Source organism: Strix aluco, chromosome 10 (genome assembly GCF_031877795.1).
Source record: "Strix aluco isolate bStrAlu1 chromosome 10, bStrAlu1.hap1, whole genome shotgun sequence".
Taxonomy (NCBI): domain Eukaryota; kingdom Metazoa; phylum Chordata; class Aves; order Strigiformes; family Strigidae; genus Strix; species Strix aluco.
Window position 1 is genome coordinate 12,927,681 of NC_133940.1, and position 15,931 is coordinate 12,943,611.

The 15,931-nt window shown below is 42.5% G+C and overlaps 2 protein-coding genes across 2 annotated transcripts in view; one reads left to right on the forward strand and one right to left on the reverse strand.

The window, feature by feature from the left end:
* The window catches only part of COL4A6 (collagen type IV alpha 6 chain), a 136,165-nt gene extending 130,764 nt beyond the window's left edge, over positions 1-5,401 (reverse strand). The window contains exons 1-2 of the mRNA XM_074835294.1: positions 5,225-5,401; positions 5,094-5,142 (exon numbers count right to left, since the gene is read on the reverse strand). Of these exons, the coding sequence (XP_074691395.1) occupies positions 5,094-5,142; positions 5,225-5,271 (96 nt within the window). The 5' untranslated portion in view covers positions 5,272-5,401. The remainder of the gene's footprint in view (positions 1-5,093; positions 5,143-5,224) is intronic.
* A 689-nt stretch (positions 5,402-6,090) lies between these two features.
* The window catches only part of COL4A5 (collagen type IV alpha 5 chain), an 85,482-nt gene continuing 75,641 nt past the window's right edge, over positions 6,091-15,931 (forward strand). The window contains exon 1 of the mRNA XM_074835297.1: positions 6,091-6,311. Coding sequence (XP_074691398.1) covers positions 6,222-6,311 — 90 coding nt within the window. The 5' untranslated portion in view covers positions 6,091-6,221. The remainder of the gene's footprint in view (positions 6,312-15,931) is intronic.

Here is a 15,931-nt window from a genome sequence, read left to right on the forward strand (position 1 = left end):
TTGTCTCATTAAACACCAAGATCTGGCAATACTTTGACAACCTTGCCTGAACAGATGCTGTGTCTCTGGGGATATGGGAGAATGAGAAGGTCTTTTCTCCCTGTACAAGTCAGGGAGCTACCTGCTCTCCTCCTGGAGCAGTTCTATATCTACAAAGGGAGTATGACTATTCTACAAAAACTAAACAAGAAAGAGGCAGAGTTTAGACCTTGTGAAGTTAAGGATTTGCAAACCAGAGCCACTTTACCATCACAACATTTTGCAATCTGGAGCATTCTCACAATATCTCTAAGCATCAGCACATTACTGCAATTACCTCAGGAGGAAGAGTTAGTAAGGAGTAAGGTACCAGACCCCTACTCACGTAGAGAGTGTCTCTACTGTGAGGATGGACAAAGCGTAGAGAAGTCCCACCATGAATCGCTCTGCCTACTTCAGGGACACCAGCACAACTTACTAAGAGCAGTTCTTAAGTCATGAGAACACAATGGTTGGCAGTAAAGCTGGCTTGTCCACAAGGGGAAATGAAATGCTTCTTCAGGTCACACAACACATCTCACACCTATGCAAAAGACAGCCACAACCTTAAATGGATAACGATATTAAAAAAGCTCTTCAGAACACAACCACATGCATTACTTCATTTCATAGGTGCTGTGACCTAACACAACGTCTGAGTGCCAAATAAAATGCCACATTTTATGCTCAATTATCTTTAGCACCCAGAAAATACTCAGCAAACAAACAATCTTTTGTTCAGATAGGAGAGAAAGGGATATTCAGCTTTTAATAAAAATTTTCCATAAAATTCAACATGTCTTGGCAAGGGCTAGATAATTAGCACTGTTATGAACTGTCTGCTTCTTATATTTTTTTTAAAGTAATTCTCATTATTTTGCTACAGAACCAGGGAATAATTCTCATTATTTTGCTACAGACCCATGACTATTCAAACTTGACCTTTGCAGAATGACCATTCTCAATGCAGTACGTGAATCTTCACCAAACAAGTGTCTCCACACCCATGCAGTCTTACAGATTAGAAGCTGCCATATCCAGTAAACAAATCCTGAGATTTACAAGATTAGGTCTGCATTTTACAGCGTTTCTGGAATTCTGTAGGCTCCTTCCTTACACAAGTAACTTTACTACAGATATTACTTCTTTTCCAATAAGCTCACTGCTGTGTAAAGATATAGCTGAAAAGTCAAACTACAGCAGGATTGCATACTTATAAATACTGATTAAAATGGCAAAGAAACGAAAAATGCTTTTTAAATAGCTCTTAATGGATAAGATCGTATTTGCAGAAACTGCATTGGAAAGTGGAATGATAAGAGCTGCAACTCTGATTTTAAATATCCATAATTAAACAGCTATTTTTTCTCCTCCATCACAGCTCTGAGACAAAAATTATTTTTGGCATAAGGCCACTGAAAACAATAAGCTTGGTTCAATTAAGCTGGTTGAGTACATATTAAATGAAAAGACATTATGAAACATTTGTATCATAGATATAAAAAAAATCACAGAAAACCTGGGATATAGTAAGAGAAAAGAGAAACAAGATCATTTGGACTAGCTTGTTATAAACTAGCAGAGCTTCAGTTACTCAAAATACAGCAGACTGCCCAGAGTGGGTTTTGACATGTAGTTTTTATTTGCTTTACTTGGATACTGTAAGATGTTCTGCTGAACAAGACACTAAGCACTAGAAAAAGAGGGTTATCTCTACTTAATCTGCACATTTGTTAGCAAAAAAAAAAAAACACAGAGGACTTTGAAGAGTTGCAATAGTACATGAAGTCCAGACTCGTAAAATAAAAGCTAACTGAACTCTATCTGAAAGCTCGCTGTTCCAAGAGAACGTGTCTGACAATAAGTCCTTACAGTAAGTCCTAACAGTAGTGCCTTCGGATATCACATCAAGATGAGCACATATTCCAGGTGTGCCCAACTAGCTGAACAAGGGCACAAAGGAAATAAATGAGGAGTTATCATCTCACCTGTATGTCAGGCATGCTCTCAAGTGGGCACAGAATGACTGCTAGGACTATGATGCAGCTCAGCTGAGAGCTTTGTGAAAGCAATGAGAATCTCAAATTTCATTGCAAGAGGCTGTCTCTAGACTTCGTGACCATTTTCATCTCATGCTCCGCCTCACATTTATGAGAGGACATCCCAGAAATATCAGCAAAACTCTTGACTATCCTTTTAAAAGTTCCTCTTCTAAAAACCCTGTAGCCTGGTAAAATTTCAGGGGTGGACAGTGATTAGCCAAGGCAAGCACCTGCCTCTCTAGCACTGTTCCAACATTTTGTCTTATTCCCTCCAGCTCTGGACCAACTTGTCATTACAGTGTAATGAATCTCTTGAATATAGTACTACGTTGTTGTTTTATGCTTGCACAGCATCTTGTACTGACACTCCTGGGTCATTATTACAACAAATTACTGATCATAAAAGATTGAAAACATGAACGAAGGATAGCTTCTGGAGGGACTTCAGCTGAAAGCTGGTAGGGGAAACTCAGGTCACTCCCAGCAATTGGTCTACAAATGAGGTAACAATCTCTCTGCAAAGTAATCCCACTGGTAACAGCACATCATCCATGTTTTCAGCATTTGGCTCAAGAAAACATAGATTGCATCACAACACTAATGCTGTACTGCCATTCAAAATAGATCATCAGTTATATCCAGGAAAAATAAGTACAAGCTGAGAAGTTAATTCTCATACACTTTAAAATCCTATTCTTACAGAGGGAGGGATGACTGCACCTTGTAATTGAGACCTCCAAGTCAAAGCCATCTTTGATGCAACTTTATTGAAGATGCTGGCCTGATGTGCCAGCCACTGTCACGTCCACAGTAACATTCCTGAAGAATGCTCAACAGCTTGGTACAATATTTTAGGATGTTCTTTTACAACAGGTAAATTATTGAAATGAGATTATTTGAAAGAAAGAGAAGATGAACAAAGTTATAAATGACATCATCTTCAACAAGTGCTTTAATAGTGGACTGTCTCTGTGAATAGTCTTCTAGAAGTTATTATTCCTTATTAACCTAAACTTTTACCCTAATTTTATTATCATTGTATTTCACTATGTTCAGTCACATCAAATTATATAGCAGAGGACTATAAAGAAATGTTTCAAAGATCCTGCTTTTCCTAAAAAAGCTCTGCTGACTGCAAAAACAATTTCAATCACTAACATTTTCTCTTAACAGCTTACTTCACGCTGGAAGGTGTTAGGGTGTGTTTTTAATTCAGAGATACCAGAAAGTCATTTGCCCACTACTGTATCTGAAGTTGACAAAACCAGCTGTATTTCTTTCCTGTTGAGCACATTCAACAGTATTTTTCATAAGAATAATTAAATGCATTAACTGCTTTGACATATAAAGCACTAAAATGAAGTATGTTAAGGACCTATTTCTGATTCTTTTTCATACTTTTAGACTGATTACACAGTAACAAAGATTTTGCTTGTTTTCTAGCCCTGAAGAAAACTGTCAGAAAGACTTTGAAACAGCCTGTAGATATTAATCTTCCTCACTGCAATAGACTTGAATTGACAAAGTCCCTTTATAGGTAATGAAAGATGTCAAGGAACTAAGAAAAACCTGACTGCTTAAGAGATGTGCTTTCCAACAGGTATGAAGCAAACTTGGAGCAAACAATTAAAAATCTGCTGTCAGTTACATCTGCACTAATCAGGAATAATTTCCCTGACATGACTTTATAAAAATGACTGCAAAACATGGCACGTTTGTTTCAAAAAGCCTTGAAAATACTCGCTTTATGAAAGTCATTTCCACACAGATTCCACTGCAGCAAGAACACTCAGAGGAACAGTTCTTGGTTTTGTTGAAGAAAATTGCCTAATCTTTTAATCTTTGAGAAGATTAGAGCTTGGAACTACCACCTGACCAAGATGATGAAATTCTACTAGTGCAATTGATTATAACAAGTGCAAAGCAGAAACACGCCTTTCATATTTATGAAAAGTATAAACCCCTCTGCTATTAAAGCCTTTTCAAAAGATTTCTTCTCAGTTGAAGAGGAAGGCTCTAATTAAAATTTTAATCAAAAGAGTAGCAAAAGCAGTAGAAAAACATTGGCTGACAAATCAAGACCCCATGTTTTGACTGGTTTTGTTAGAAGTTGAATTAAAATAAACATGCTTAAAACATATTACACCAACAACTTCCACTAACTCATTATTGCATATGTGCTATAAAGCCCAGACCACAAAGATTACTGTACAATCTTAATTTACATCACAATATAACAGAGACTTTTTTGAACTGCTGACTGTACATCAGTTGGACACTTAAATTAGGCTACAGATTTTCCAGAGGACTCTTTTATTCACCGCAGTTGAGTGGGCTAACAATTTCAGCATCCCAGTTGCAGAAAATCTATCACAACACCAAAAATTTAAAATTATGAACATTTAAAAAGCCTGTGATCCCTTACTAACCTGTTTAAATATTAATTAGGAACAGCAAGAAAAAAAAAATCTGCATTTATGTCATAAAATTGTCAGATTGACAGATCATAAAGTCATTGCTTCTGTAGGCCAACTTGGAATTTAAAACACATTTGCTAATTCATAGTCACGAACCCTGATACAACACTTAACAGCTTAATCCTTTAATTTCTCATATCACTTTTACTTAGCTATGAGGTGTTCTGGGTTGGATCCCTTACGAGCAAGGACCTAAAGGGTCAGCTTTTAACAGAAAGGTTTGAGAAGCAGCTAAAAAAGAGCGAAAGGCAGTCAGCTGCAGAGAGAGCTATCGATCATCCTTTCAGACACAGAAAGCTGTTACACTGGACACAGACGGTCTTTCACCGCAGCCTACTTTGCAAAAACTCGTCAAAGTTAAGCAGACTAAAGGCACAAAGGAACTTCGGAGCCAGAGGTGTACGGCAATTAAAAAAGCCTGGAAGTCCCCGTCTCTTTCTGAGGGGGGTGGGGAGGTGCCTGTTTCCTGGCCGAGGGATGCCCAAACCCCGGCAGGTCTGAGCAGGCACGTCCACCCCCAGCGAGGCACCGGCGCGGCCGGGACCGGCACACTTACCGCGCTCGCCAGCTCCGCGCCCAGGCAGAGGAGCACCAGCACCAGCGCCCTGCGAGGAGGCAAAGGGACAGAGTCAGCCCCGGGGCACGGCGGGGCACCGCGGGGAGGGGGCCGCCGCGCCTCGCACTCACCCTGCGCGCCCCGCGGCCGGCGGGGCAGGGGCGCAGCCGCGGCCCATGCTTCAGGCAGCTGCCGGGAAGGCGGAGAGGACGCAGCCCGGTTACGCGCCGCTGCGCCCGCGCGGGCGCCGGCTCCGCGCCGCCGGAGGAAGAGGAGGGCCCGCCGCCCGCACTCAGGGCGGGAGGGCCCCCTGCGCGGCCGCCGCTCACCTCCTTCCCCCCCTCCCCGCTCCCGCCCCGCTACGACGGCGGCCCGAGGGTGCCTCGCCCTGGGGGGGGCGGCCGGGCTGGCCGCGCCGGCGCTGCCCGCTCGGGGTCGGTCCCCGCTCGCTCCCCGCCGCTGCCCCGCGGCTCCCCGGCCACTGCAGAGCGCCCGCCGCCTTCCGCTCCCCACGCCGGTGCGCGCCGTGCTGGAGCGTGCCCGGGCAGAAAGTTTGCGCGGTCTTCGCCGAGGCGTCGCACCTGAGCGGAGCCGGGCGGGACGGGGCTGAACCGGGCGAGCCGCGGCGGGCGCCCCGCGCAGCCCCACGCCCCACCGCCCGCCCCTCCCGAGGTGCGACCGGCACTGCCAACAGCTCCCCCTGCCCTCACACACCGAGGCGCTTCCGCTGGAGAAAATAGTCCGGGGTCCAGCAGCTGCCGCCCGCCCGGTGGAGGTGCGGGGCGGGGAGAGGCAGGCGCCCGCCCTTCGAGCCGACAAAACCCCGGCGCCCGGGAGAAGGGCGGCGGCGGGGAGTCGTAGCCCCTTCAGAGCGGGGTGGCAGCGCGCCCGTCCCCACACGCGCGCACCCTCCGCCGCCGGCCACCCTCCCGCCCGCCCACGGTGCGGATGAATACTGTGGGGCAAGTAGTCCCGGGAGGACTTGAGCCGAGAGAAGCGGGCGAGTGCGGCAGAGGGGCGGGCGCTGGCGTCGGGGCGGCCGGCGGGAGCCGCCTGGAGGGAGCCGCGCTGCCCCGCCGGGCTATGCCCGCGCCGCAGGGCCAGCTCCGGAGCTCCTGAGCGGGCAGGATGGAGCCGCGGCGGTGGAGCCGCAGCCTGGCTGCCGGCTGCCTGGTGCTGCTGCTGGGGTGCTGGGGGCCGGAGGAGGCGGCGGCGGCGGTGAGTGCGGGGCGCCCTCCTTGTTCTCCTCAGGCGCTGCCCGGCGCCGCTGTCCCCGCCGAGCGCGGCGGCAGTGCGGAGCCCCGGGGCGGGAGAGGGGGGAGCTTTTGAGCCCTCTTCAGAAATGGAGTGGCCGGGGGGGGCTCCCCGGTGGCCACGGGCTGTGCTGGGGCTGAGGGGGCGCAGCGGGCCGCGGTCCCTGACAGGAGCCCGGCGGCGCCCTCCGCCACGGGGATGGCGGGGGGGGTCTCTGGCCTCGCTGCCCTCCGGTGCTTGGGGCTGCTCCGCGGCGCGGCCGGTGTTGGACCGGCTGTCCCCGGGGACACGTCTGGGTTTGCTGGCGGGAGCGCGAGTGAGAAGCGGGGGAAGCCCGGCGAGCTTTGTGTGTGCTCTGAACCCGCTGTTCCTCCGGGACAAAAGAAGAAAAAAATCCCCCCCCCCCCGCCTCTTCCCTAAAGGACCTTCGTGAAGAGGTGCCTGAGCTCCTGCCAGTGAGCTTTCACCTGCATCTGTAAGTCACACCTGGACGTGGCGGGGAGTTGGAGGCTTGCGGGCATGGTTTGCCGGAGGACTGCGCCTCAGACTGTGACTTGCTGTTCCTGAGAGTTGTATTTCTGCTTGCTTAAAACCCCAGTTGAGATGCTAGCGGCGATGGTAGATGCGTGCAGTGTTGCAGAGGGTGCACAGTAGGTGGCCTGGAGGAGAATTTCGTTTTCTCTCTTCGGGAGAGGGATGCTATCCCAGTTTCCCTGGAGTGGCTAGGCCTTGAAACTGAGAGGAGGGAGAGGTGATCACTAGCTTCCCGTTTCAAGGCACTTGACTAATACCTTCAGCTGTTAACAAGTGGTGAAACTAACTAAAAGGCTCCTACTTTATCATGGGCTAACTTCAGATTTTTACAATCCCTTCTTTTGGCTGTTAACGTTTTTTAAAAGTTTCCTTGCAAGGGAAAATGAATCCAGGTTTCTCTTGTTTAGGATTACTCTCTAGCTGCAAAATCATAATATCTTATGGTAATGGGTGTAGAATACCTTTCTGCTACTTCCCCCCCTCCAGTTTTGTAGTTAGAGCTGACAAAATCTTATTTGTCTTGAACTCTCCTTTGAAGTGCATTCCTTTGCAGTGAAACTTTGTGGACCTTTCATCTGCCCTTCCAAAAAGCAAAGACCAGCTATAATATACGCCCTTCCTTTTCTACCCTTCCTTCTCACCGTGCCCAGGTGTGTACCCAAGTGTAAGTGATACTAGTGTGCCACCAGTGCTTACTGACTTGGAGAACTGCTCCTCTCCATGTGGTCTTTAATACTAGTTCTGCTGCTCTGTTAAGTACCACCTCACCCCAGGTACCCCCCATAACTTTCACCCTCAAAGGAGGATCCGGTCAGTCCCACCTACAGAACTTCACTGTTGTAGCAGGTAGGGGTTGAAGATGGGGAGGTTTGTGTGCATAAACGTGGCCCCTTTCTTTAGGAAAGCACCCAAGCAGAGTGTTGTGTGTGGGATTGGTGAGAATCTGTGGGGTCTGGGAAGGGGCCTGTGCTGGGGTGACCCTGTAGGCAGCACTTGGGAGAAATTAAGAAAGGAGAAAAGACAATGGTGGGATTCCTCATTCTTAACACTGTCTTGTGCTACAGCCTCCCTTTTAGGATGAGTCCCCCTGGGGATTTACTGCCCCACAGCTTAACTGAACACCCAAGGGCTAGTGGGGGTGGGGGAAGGAGACACATCTGTTCCAATCTACCTAAGTCCCACTGACATTTTGTCATAAAGGTCTAATGGTTTCTCGATTCTTTGGTGTTCTAATGTCCTTGAATCTCCTGTGATAACACTAAATGATGCTGATCCTTATTAATGAGAATCAGCATTTTATTTTTCTCCTTGTCAGAAAGGGTTGAATTAACACTAGCAGTATGCTTGCTACACACTGTCTCTTCTGTGAATTTTGTTTTGGGACCTTGTGTCAGAATCCCCCCCTGCCCCCACCCCCAACAGGATAAATCTGGTGGGATGAGTTCAAGTCATTCTGGTGTCTTTAGTAAAATAATACCTGAAATTGCTATTCGCCCCCATAATACACACATTTCAAATGCAAGAGTCATACCTTCTTTGCTCCAGATTGTTCAAATAGCATACATGGCTATGTGATCAGTTACAAGGTGACAATATAGTTGAGAGTCATCTGCCACTGTGGACATCATAGGGAAATCACAATGACTAAAAAAAAAAAAATGCCCAAACTTCATAATCCAGTAAGGATGGAATTCATTGTTCAGATTTTATTGCTGGGTTTCCATAGCCCATCGCCTAAACTGAGTGAGTAGTATATGGATCATACTATGCGCTCTTATGCAGACTCATTGTTGACGTACAATGAAGCATGTAACTACTGATGAACAGTGTAAAAGTAACTGAAAATCTGAGAACGGTCTTGCTTTAGAGTCGGAGAATGAATGAGGTGGAAAATGGTGTCATCAGTGATTTCAAGTTACACTTAAAGGTGTTTATTTGTTGTATGCTTTCATCAGAGGGTATGAGTACTTATAATGTATGTTAAGGGACAATATTATTGCTTAACTGCCCTGGTGGTTTTAATATAAATCTACAAACATGTATATAAGTCAATTAGCTCTTCCTATAAGCAGAATTTTTTTCCTCTCCTAGCAGGCTTACACTTGCACTGTGTTACAGAAAAGTGATTGCAAGTTGTGACTGGGAAATGTCTTTAATTAAAGAACATAGATGGATTAGATTCTTGATTTGTGCTAATCTAAAACTCACTTGAAGTTAGTGACTGTCTATTGGTTTATAATGAAAGAAGTTTCCTTCTTAGTTAAGGCCTAGGTTTTTAGAGTGTAAATGCTTTGTCAACCCAAAAGTTATTAAAAATTAAGTAACTCTTCAACGTCTTTTCTTTGCCTTTCGTTATAACTCTACTTTGACTGAAAGTGTAGGGATGAGAATGGTTGTTCAAATATGATAGAGCAGGCTGGCAAGATGGCTATTGTTTGTGTTTAAGAAAATAGTGTATTATTTAAGAATGCTCTCTCAGTTTAGTTGATATTTTTTTTCCTTTCGGAGGTTACTGTGCATATAAATACATGCTACCATGCCATTAATTACAATGTACTTGATTAATATGGTTATTTATAAATGATAGTCATCTGTGTTTCTCTTGTCCTAACTATTTTACCATGTTAGTGGTGGTGGTTGTTATTATTTCCCATTTCATAACTGGCTGTGGCTCTTTCTAGTTATGAAAGCTACGTCTGTAAAAGCAGAAAGAAATGGTTGCTGGCTTTTAGGATTCAAAAAGATTTCATCCTGAAATTCCGTGGATGTGTCTTGATTAGTCATGCACAAGACTGTTTCATAACATCAAGACTCAAGCTCTCCTGCTTGCAACTTGTCATTTGCCATGTGTTTTGCTTTTGACCTTTCATGACTTTTAGTTAAAGATATATAGTAAATGTTGTATCTCAAGGTGTGTTCTGACACATACTAAAATACAAACAAATCAAAGGAATTCTCACTGAAACCGAATCTAAGTCATTTGGACCATAATAGGATCTTTTGCAGCTATGCATACAAAATCATTATGTATCTTATTCAGTTTTTCTACATAATGGAAATAGACTGATAGTTCAGTGGAAACTCCTAGCCTTTCATTTTCCTGGTCATGAATGAATGAATTTACTCACTGAAAGCAATTATCTAAGTCACCCTTTTTTAAAGTAGAAAGGGAAGTTTTCCTACGACAAAGTGTTAATTTATTTAATGATAAATGTAATTTACATAGTGGTCTTTTTCTACTGTGAATAAGCAACAATGCTTACTGTAATGCAGTTAGTTGCTGTTGGTTTTACTAGAACATGTGGAAACTCTTCTATATTACAAAACAACTGAAATCGGTAAGAACATCCCAACAAATCTAATATGTGTGTTTTCTATCTGGGGCAATGTGCGGTAAGGCATCTGTTCCGCACATACAGCAAAGACGTATTGTGTATTTTTACTTTCATTCATGTAAATTAAAATGCTTCCTTCTCTAATTGCATCGATTTGTGTGAATTCTTCACTGATATCACCACATAACAAGATCTCTAGATAACACTCACTTATACGTTCTAGGAATAGTATTGCGCAAGCGTGTGAAATGGAAAGCAGCCTCTGCCAGTAATGATAATACCAGACAAATTGCTTTGAATGAAGACACTTTTTACTTGTTTCATAAAGCTGTATGGACTCAGTAATGTTTCAAACCACTGGGATGCTTTTAAGTTCTTGCTATACGCAGTGTTTGGCTGACTGCAGACTTTTCTATGCTGTAAACCATCTCTTCTCAAGGGTACCTAAAATAAAACTTGTTCAAAAGATATAGTGCTGGCACCATTTTAAGGATCCTCAAGCAGCATCCTTCACCCTCCTGTGAAAGGTTAGCAATGCAATTAAACCTTATGAAATATCATGGGTACAGCGCAGCTTCTGAAAAAGGAAATGTGCCGAGCATCCTGGTTATGTAATCGCTCAGTGTGTGGTACGTGGAGGAAAAGCTTCAATGTAATGTGAAATTATCAACAGAATAAGCATAGCTGAGCTGAAGAGGAAAGGGTCCTGTTATAAAATTAATTCTAATCCTTGCTTTAAAAAACGGCTTTGCAATTGTTTCAAGTCTTTCTTGGAGAACTTGTAAGGATATGCAAGAAGCAAAAACTGGGGGAATGTGACCTTAATTCTAGGAGATAGATATTGGGCAATTAGATAATTGCAAAGCAATATTGCAAATTAAACATTTAACTTCAACTTGTTAATGCTTTTGTCCCTCTCCAAAAGGCATGATGCTTAAACTGTAATGTATTAATAGACATACCTTTAGTCTGCTTGGAAAAGACTGATATTGTGTGACTCTTGCTTATGAAACTCTGCATCTCTATTGCCATGATTTGAGTGGGAGGCTGGACTCAACCTCCTGAGGCCCCTTCCAGCCTGAATTGTCCTGTAAATCTAAAATTACACAAAAATACAGTCATGCTCAAGGTGTACTTTCTGTTAAGACAACTTACATATCCTGTAGTCAAAAACTAATAATAATTGTTAAATTGTGAGTTGGAAGGTTCATATTTCCTTAAATGCTTTTTTGTTGTTGTTGCAACTAGTCAAGAAGCTGTCTCAAGCTGTCAGCACAACAGCATTCAGAATTTTAATTTTGTATCCTCCTTTTGTGGAGGGTGTCTTATGCAGTGTGTGTTTATATGTGTATTATTTTGTTATAATGTAACAAAAGAAAATAAATTGCAGTGGCAATATTGACAATGAGGTTTTTTTCCACCTAAGTGTGTGTTTTAGGAGTCAGAGAGGAACTCTAAAGCTATGGATTTTGGCTGACTTGAAGGCGACAGCCTTCAGGGCTCTTAGTTATTGCAGCTCTGTTGTTGGATTTCTCTCTTTGTCGCCTCCAATTTGGAGGAAAAGGAAAATATTTAGTCTCATCTGTATTTTGTTTCTTCTACCTAATCTCTACAGTGTCTTAAAATGTCAGATATGAGTTTCAATCTCTTCTTGCTCCTGGCACTGTAAAAGGCATCTGTGTGCAATGCACTTAAACTGGAACCAAAAGTAAAATAGCTATTACCTACGAAATGATTCTTTTTGTTGAGGCATATAGTCAGACCTGCAAAACTGTCCTACTGTAGTCTGAGATGACTCCACCTTATGCTACATAAGCTTTGCTACTGCAGCTCTGCTGAAAGCCCTGCCTTCCCTCCTCTTAGCTTTCCCTGAGATAAGCAAAGCTCTGTTTAATTCCCTGGCTGAAAATAGGCTACTAAGTCTTTTTGCCAGCATCTGTATCTGTCAGGACTTTCTGCTGAAATATATTAAACGTGTTGGACAGTGTATTTATTCTAGGACTGTATTCAGTTGTTATCAAGATAAACCTTAGTTTTAAACCACACCATTAATTTAGAGAAAGGTACTTATGCTGTAGTGCTTCTTGGGGAATTTGGATGCTTTTGGAATTCGGACTTTGAGAACCCTTAGTTGTAGCTGAGATGTCTGTAAGTTGTAGACACCCCTTCTCTAGAAGGAACGGTGAGCATGGAGGAAATCCTTGGTTTGTGTTAAAATACTTCACTGGTATGAAACCGAGACTTCCATCTCTGTACAACTCTACTGTAACAGTTGTGTCTCTCACCTCCTTGGGTAGTATTTGGAGATGTAGTTCTGGTAGGTGAGATCACCTTATTGGCTCAGGTAGAAGAATATGGAGACTGACTGGTCTGTTTGGGCCTCTTGCACAAGGTTAAGGTAAGATGCTGCTGATGGTTTCACAGACTCCCTTGAGAGCCATGGCAAGTAATCAGCAGAGCTATATTGGAATGGCACCTGTAGAGCAGTTCATGAGAAAGGTAGAGCTTGATAGCGACCCTTCAGCTCAGTGTTTTAGGAACTACTGCTGTAAGTGACATAACTTACAATATTGTTTTAGTACTTTTATATAGAAAGTTAAGCAGAACTACACAGACTTTTCCTTTCTAGCTTAATTTCCAGTTTGACTAACTGCCTTTTTGTGTGGTTACTGGGCTAGACAAAAATAGACGAACCTTAATGTGCCAAACATAAAATTTGGCTTTATTTGGCAACCATAGTGCTAAAGTGAAGCAACTTGCCAACGTTTGTACTGAGAGGCCATGAGCTCTGAATATCAGCGGTGGGGGGGGTGCACTGTCAGAGCCCTGTTTCTACTTAGTCTTCCAGGAACTTCAAGTACCTTAGAGGACTGGCAGCGTCGAGTGGAAGGGCAGAAGCTTGTAGATTGTGTCAAAGATGTAACATGTTACATTTTATAACTTCAGTTACCCATGTGCTATCTGTAACTGGTAGTTATATGGCTGGGAAGTCAAAGCCTTCTCTATGTCTTGTAGCACCTTCTCAAATACAAATTAGGTTTCTTATACATAAACATGTGCACTGGTAGTATGAATTGGTATGTTGTATTTAATATAGTAGAGTGCAATTTGGATTTTTCTGTGAACAGGGGGAAATAAGATAACCAAGTTTCTCTTGCAGCTCAAAACTTAAGAAAAATCCCTGAGCACTTGATAACAATGATGGGTTTTGAATGATGTTTCAAGTCATTAGTAAGGTGTTTGGATCAACTGGTGGTGTTCCTTTCATTCCCAGCTTCTGATCTGGGAAGGCCATCTCTTTCTACCCTGTTACTTTGCCTGCTTAAGAGCCTCTGAAACTCCTGTGAGCAGGGTGCTGGTTTTGTTGCTTGCCTATGATGCCATAAGCTGGCGATCATTTTTTCCCCTGTTATCAACTGCTTCATGCTGTTCTTACAGTAGGAGTTTTCTACTTTTCTGTCTTAACCTAGAAAGATGTCACTTATGCTTAATTCATATACTAGTATAAACAGTAATGCAAAAATGGTGACTTGGAATCCAGGACTACTTAAGACCAGTGCCAGATGCATTTTTTTCATTCAACCATGGGCTTATGGGTCCTACTGTTTTAATAACTACTTGTTGCTAAACAAATTAACTTTACATTAAACACTTTGTGGCAGTATTGCTCATCTCCATGTGTAGAAAAATGTTATGAGTCCATATACTTCACCTCTATCCTAAATACTGTTTTCTTTGCTGTTTTCCTGGTAGTCATACTCTTGTCCTTTTCCTATTTTTTTTTCAATCAAGCAAGGAAATTAAGAGTGATGCTTTTGATATGTACTGGACTTGGTATTTCTCCAGTATTCTGAAAAATGTCAAAAGTTTAGAGTATATTCAGAATAATTAATTTTATTACTGTCCATTTGGGTTCCCAGCCTCTCAACTCCTGCATTCTGGGTGAAAATATAACAAGATTAGTTATTACTTACATAAAGCTGTCAGGCTTAAGCAACCATTAATTTAACTCTTGCGTTTGGTTATTTTTTGTCTTAACCTTGTTAGCAATGAAGGCTAATGTTCCTTCATTAAGGAAGAAATGTATTGATGGTTAATGAAGAGAATATCTGGTATCAGTCTGTGTCTACTAAATACAGCACTGGTTCTTCAGAAGCAAACCTTTTTCTTTATGCACTTAAATCCTGCAGGTGTCTGACAGAGGAAGAAAATGACCACCCTAGGCAATGAACTGCACTCTTTCTACACCTTGAATTAAAGTGGCAATTATTAAAAACCACAATTAAATGGCCTTACTTAAAGCAAAGAAAACTAACATGACCTGCAGGCAAGGCTAGACAAGCCTTCATCTCCCTGAAAATTTGATTTCCTGACAAGAAATGCCACTGCAAAACAATGTTTGGGTAAAGGAGCTTATGAACTTAGTTTAAAAACCTTTTAAAAATAATCCTTTTTATGGAGCAGTGATTTTTCTTGAGTCAACTTTCTTTGAACCAACTTGTTATACAGAATGACAGCAGAAGCCATTGTTTCTGAAAGACAAAGTAACTTCTAGCAGTCATACAGACAATATGAATTGACTTAATCAGAGAAAATACTTATTCTCAATTAGTTTAAGAACACTTCTTTTGTATATTGAACCTTAAAGGGCAAAGGTGTTCAGAAGGGAAGGGAGACTTCTTCACCAGGCTGAAAAATGAGAATTTATATTTGACTACTTGTGTCTCTTCATCCAGTTACTGTGTAGTCAGACATGAGGACAAAACCTTGAGGTTTCTTCAAAACCATTACTTTTTTTAATTCTTAAGTCATTAAATATTTAAAACAACAAGGAGAAAATCTAGAGAGGATAACAAGTGGCAAGGCTCGAGTGTCTCTTGTTTTGATAGCTTAACTTCCAATATTAATTTGGTCCTTTCTTAATGGGGAAAAGTAGTGTCATGAAAATCTCTAGAAGCCTGTGCCCAGAGTCTGCCCAGGCAAACAGTGAAAACATCAATACATAAGTTGATCTTTGTGTGGGTGGGGGTTTTTTGTATTTTTGACTGAAGGAAAAGTGTGTATGTAGTGTCATTTAGTTTCTGATCCAGAATGCTTATGTAAACTTCTTGGCAATATAAGTGGTGACACTCCTCCACACATGCGTGCACACGCACAAACATCTTGAAATCTTTTCTGTTCTAAAAGCTTTCAAACTCTTAAAGCAATAGTAGTAACAAAGTGTTAAAACATCTACATCTAAAGTATGAATTTTTGTATCCTACATGAACCTAGAAAATTCCTTAACTTTAGGCTTGAATGAGAAAATGCTTGTTGACAGGTCTAGTCATGCTCAGAAAATGTGTATTTTTAGAACTCAGCATACTGTACCTAAGAGTGAGAAAAATCAAACAGGTCTCTTTAAAGAACTGTAAATTGCTAATATACTACAGAAGTAATTGTGGAGGGAACAGCACAGCCAGTCATGGCAGTGATGGAAATAGTATTATTTAGGTGGTGTTTTCTTTTCAAACAGCTGGACTAAGCAAATGTGTTTAACATCAGTAAGATGATGGATTGCTCTGTGTGTTGTCCTAAACGTCATTAAAAGCTTTTCAGTGACTCTTTTGTCTTGATGGCAGAAAGGAGTATGCTGATAATTTTGGTACAAGATTATTTGAAATAAGGAGGAAGCCGTTAGCTTTTTAGTGTTGTTCAGGAGTGTACCAGAGAGAC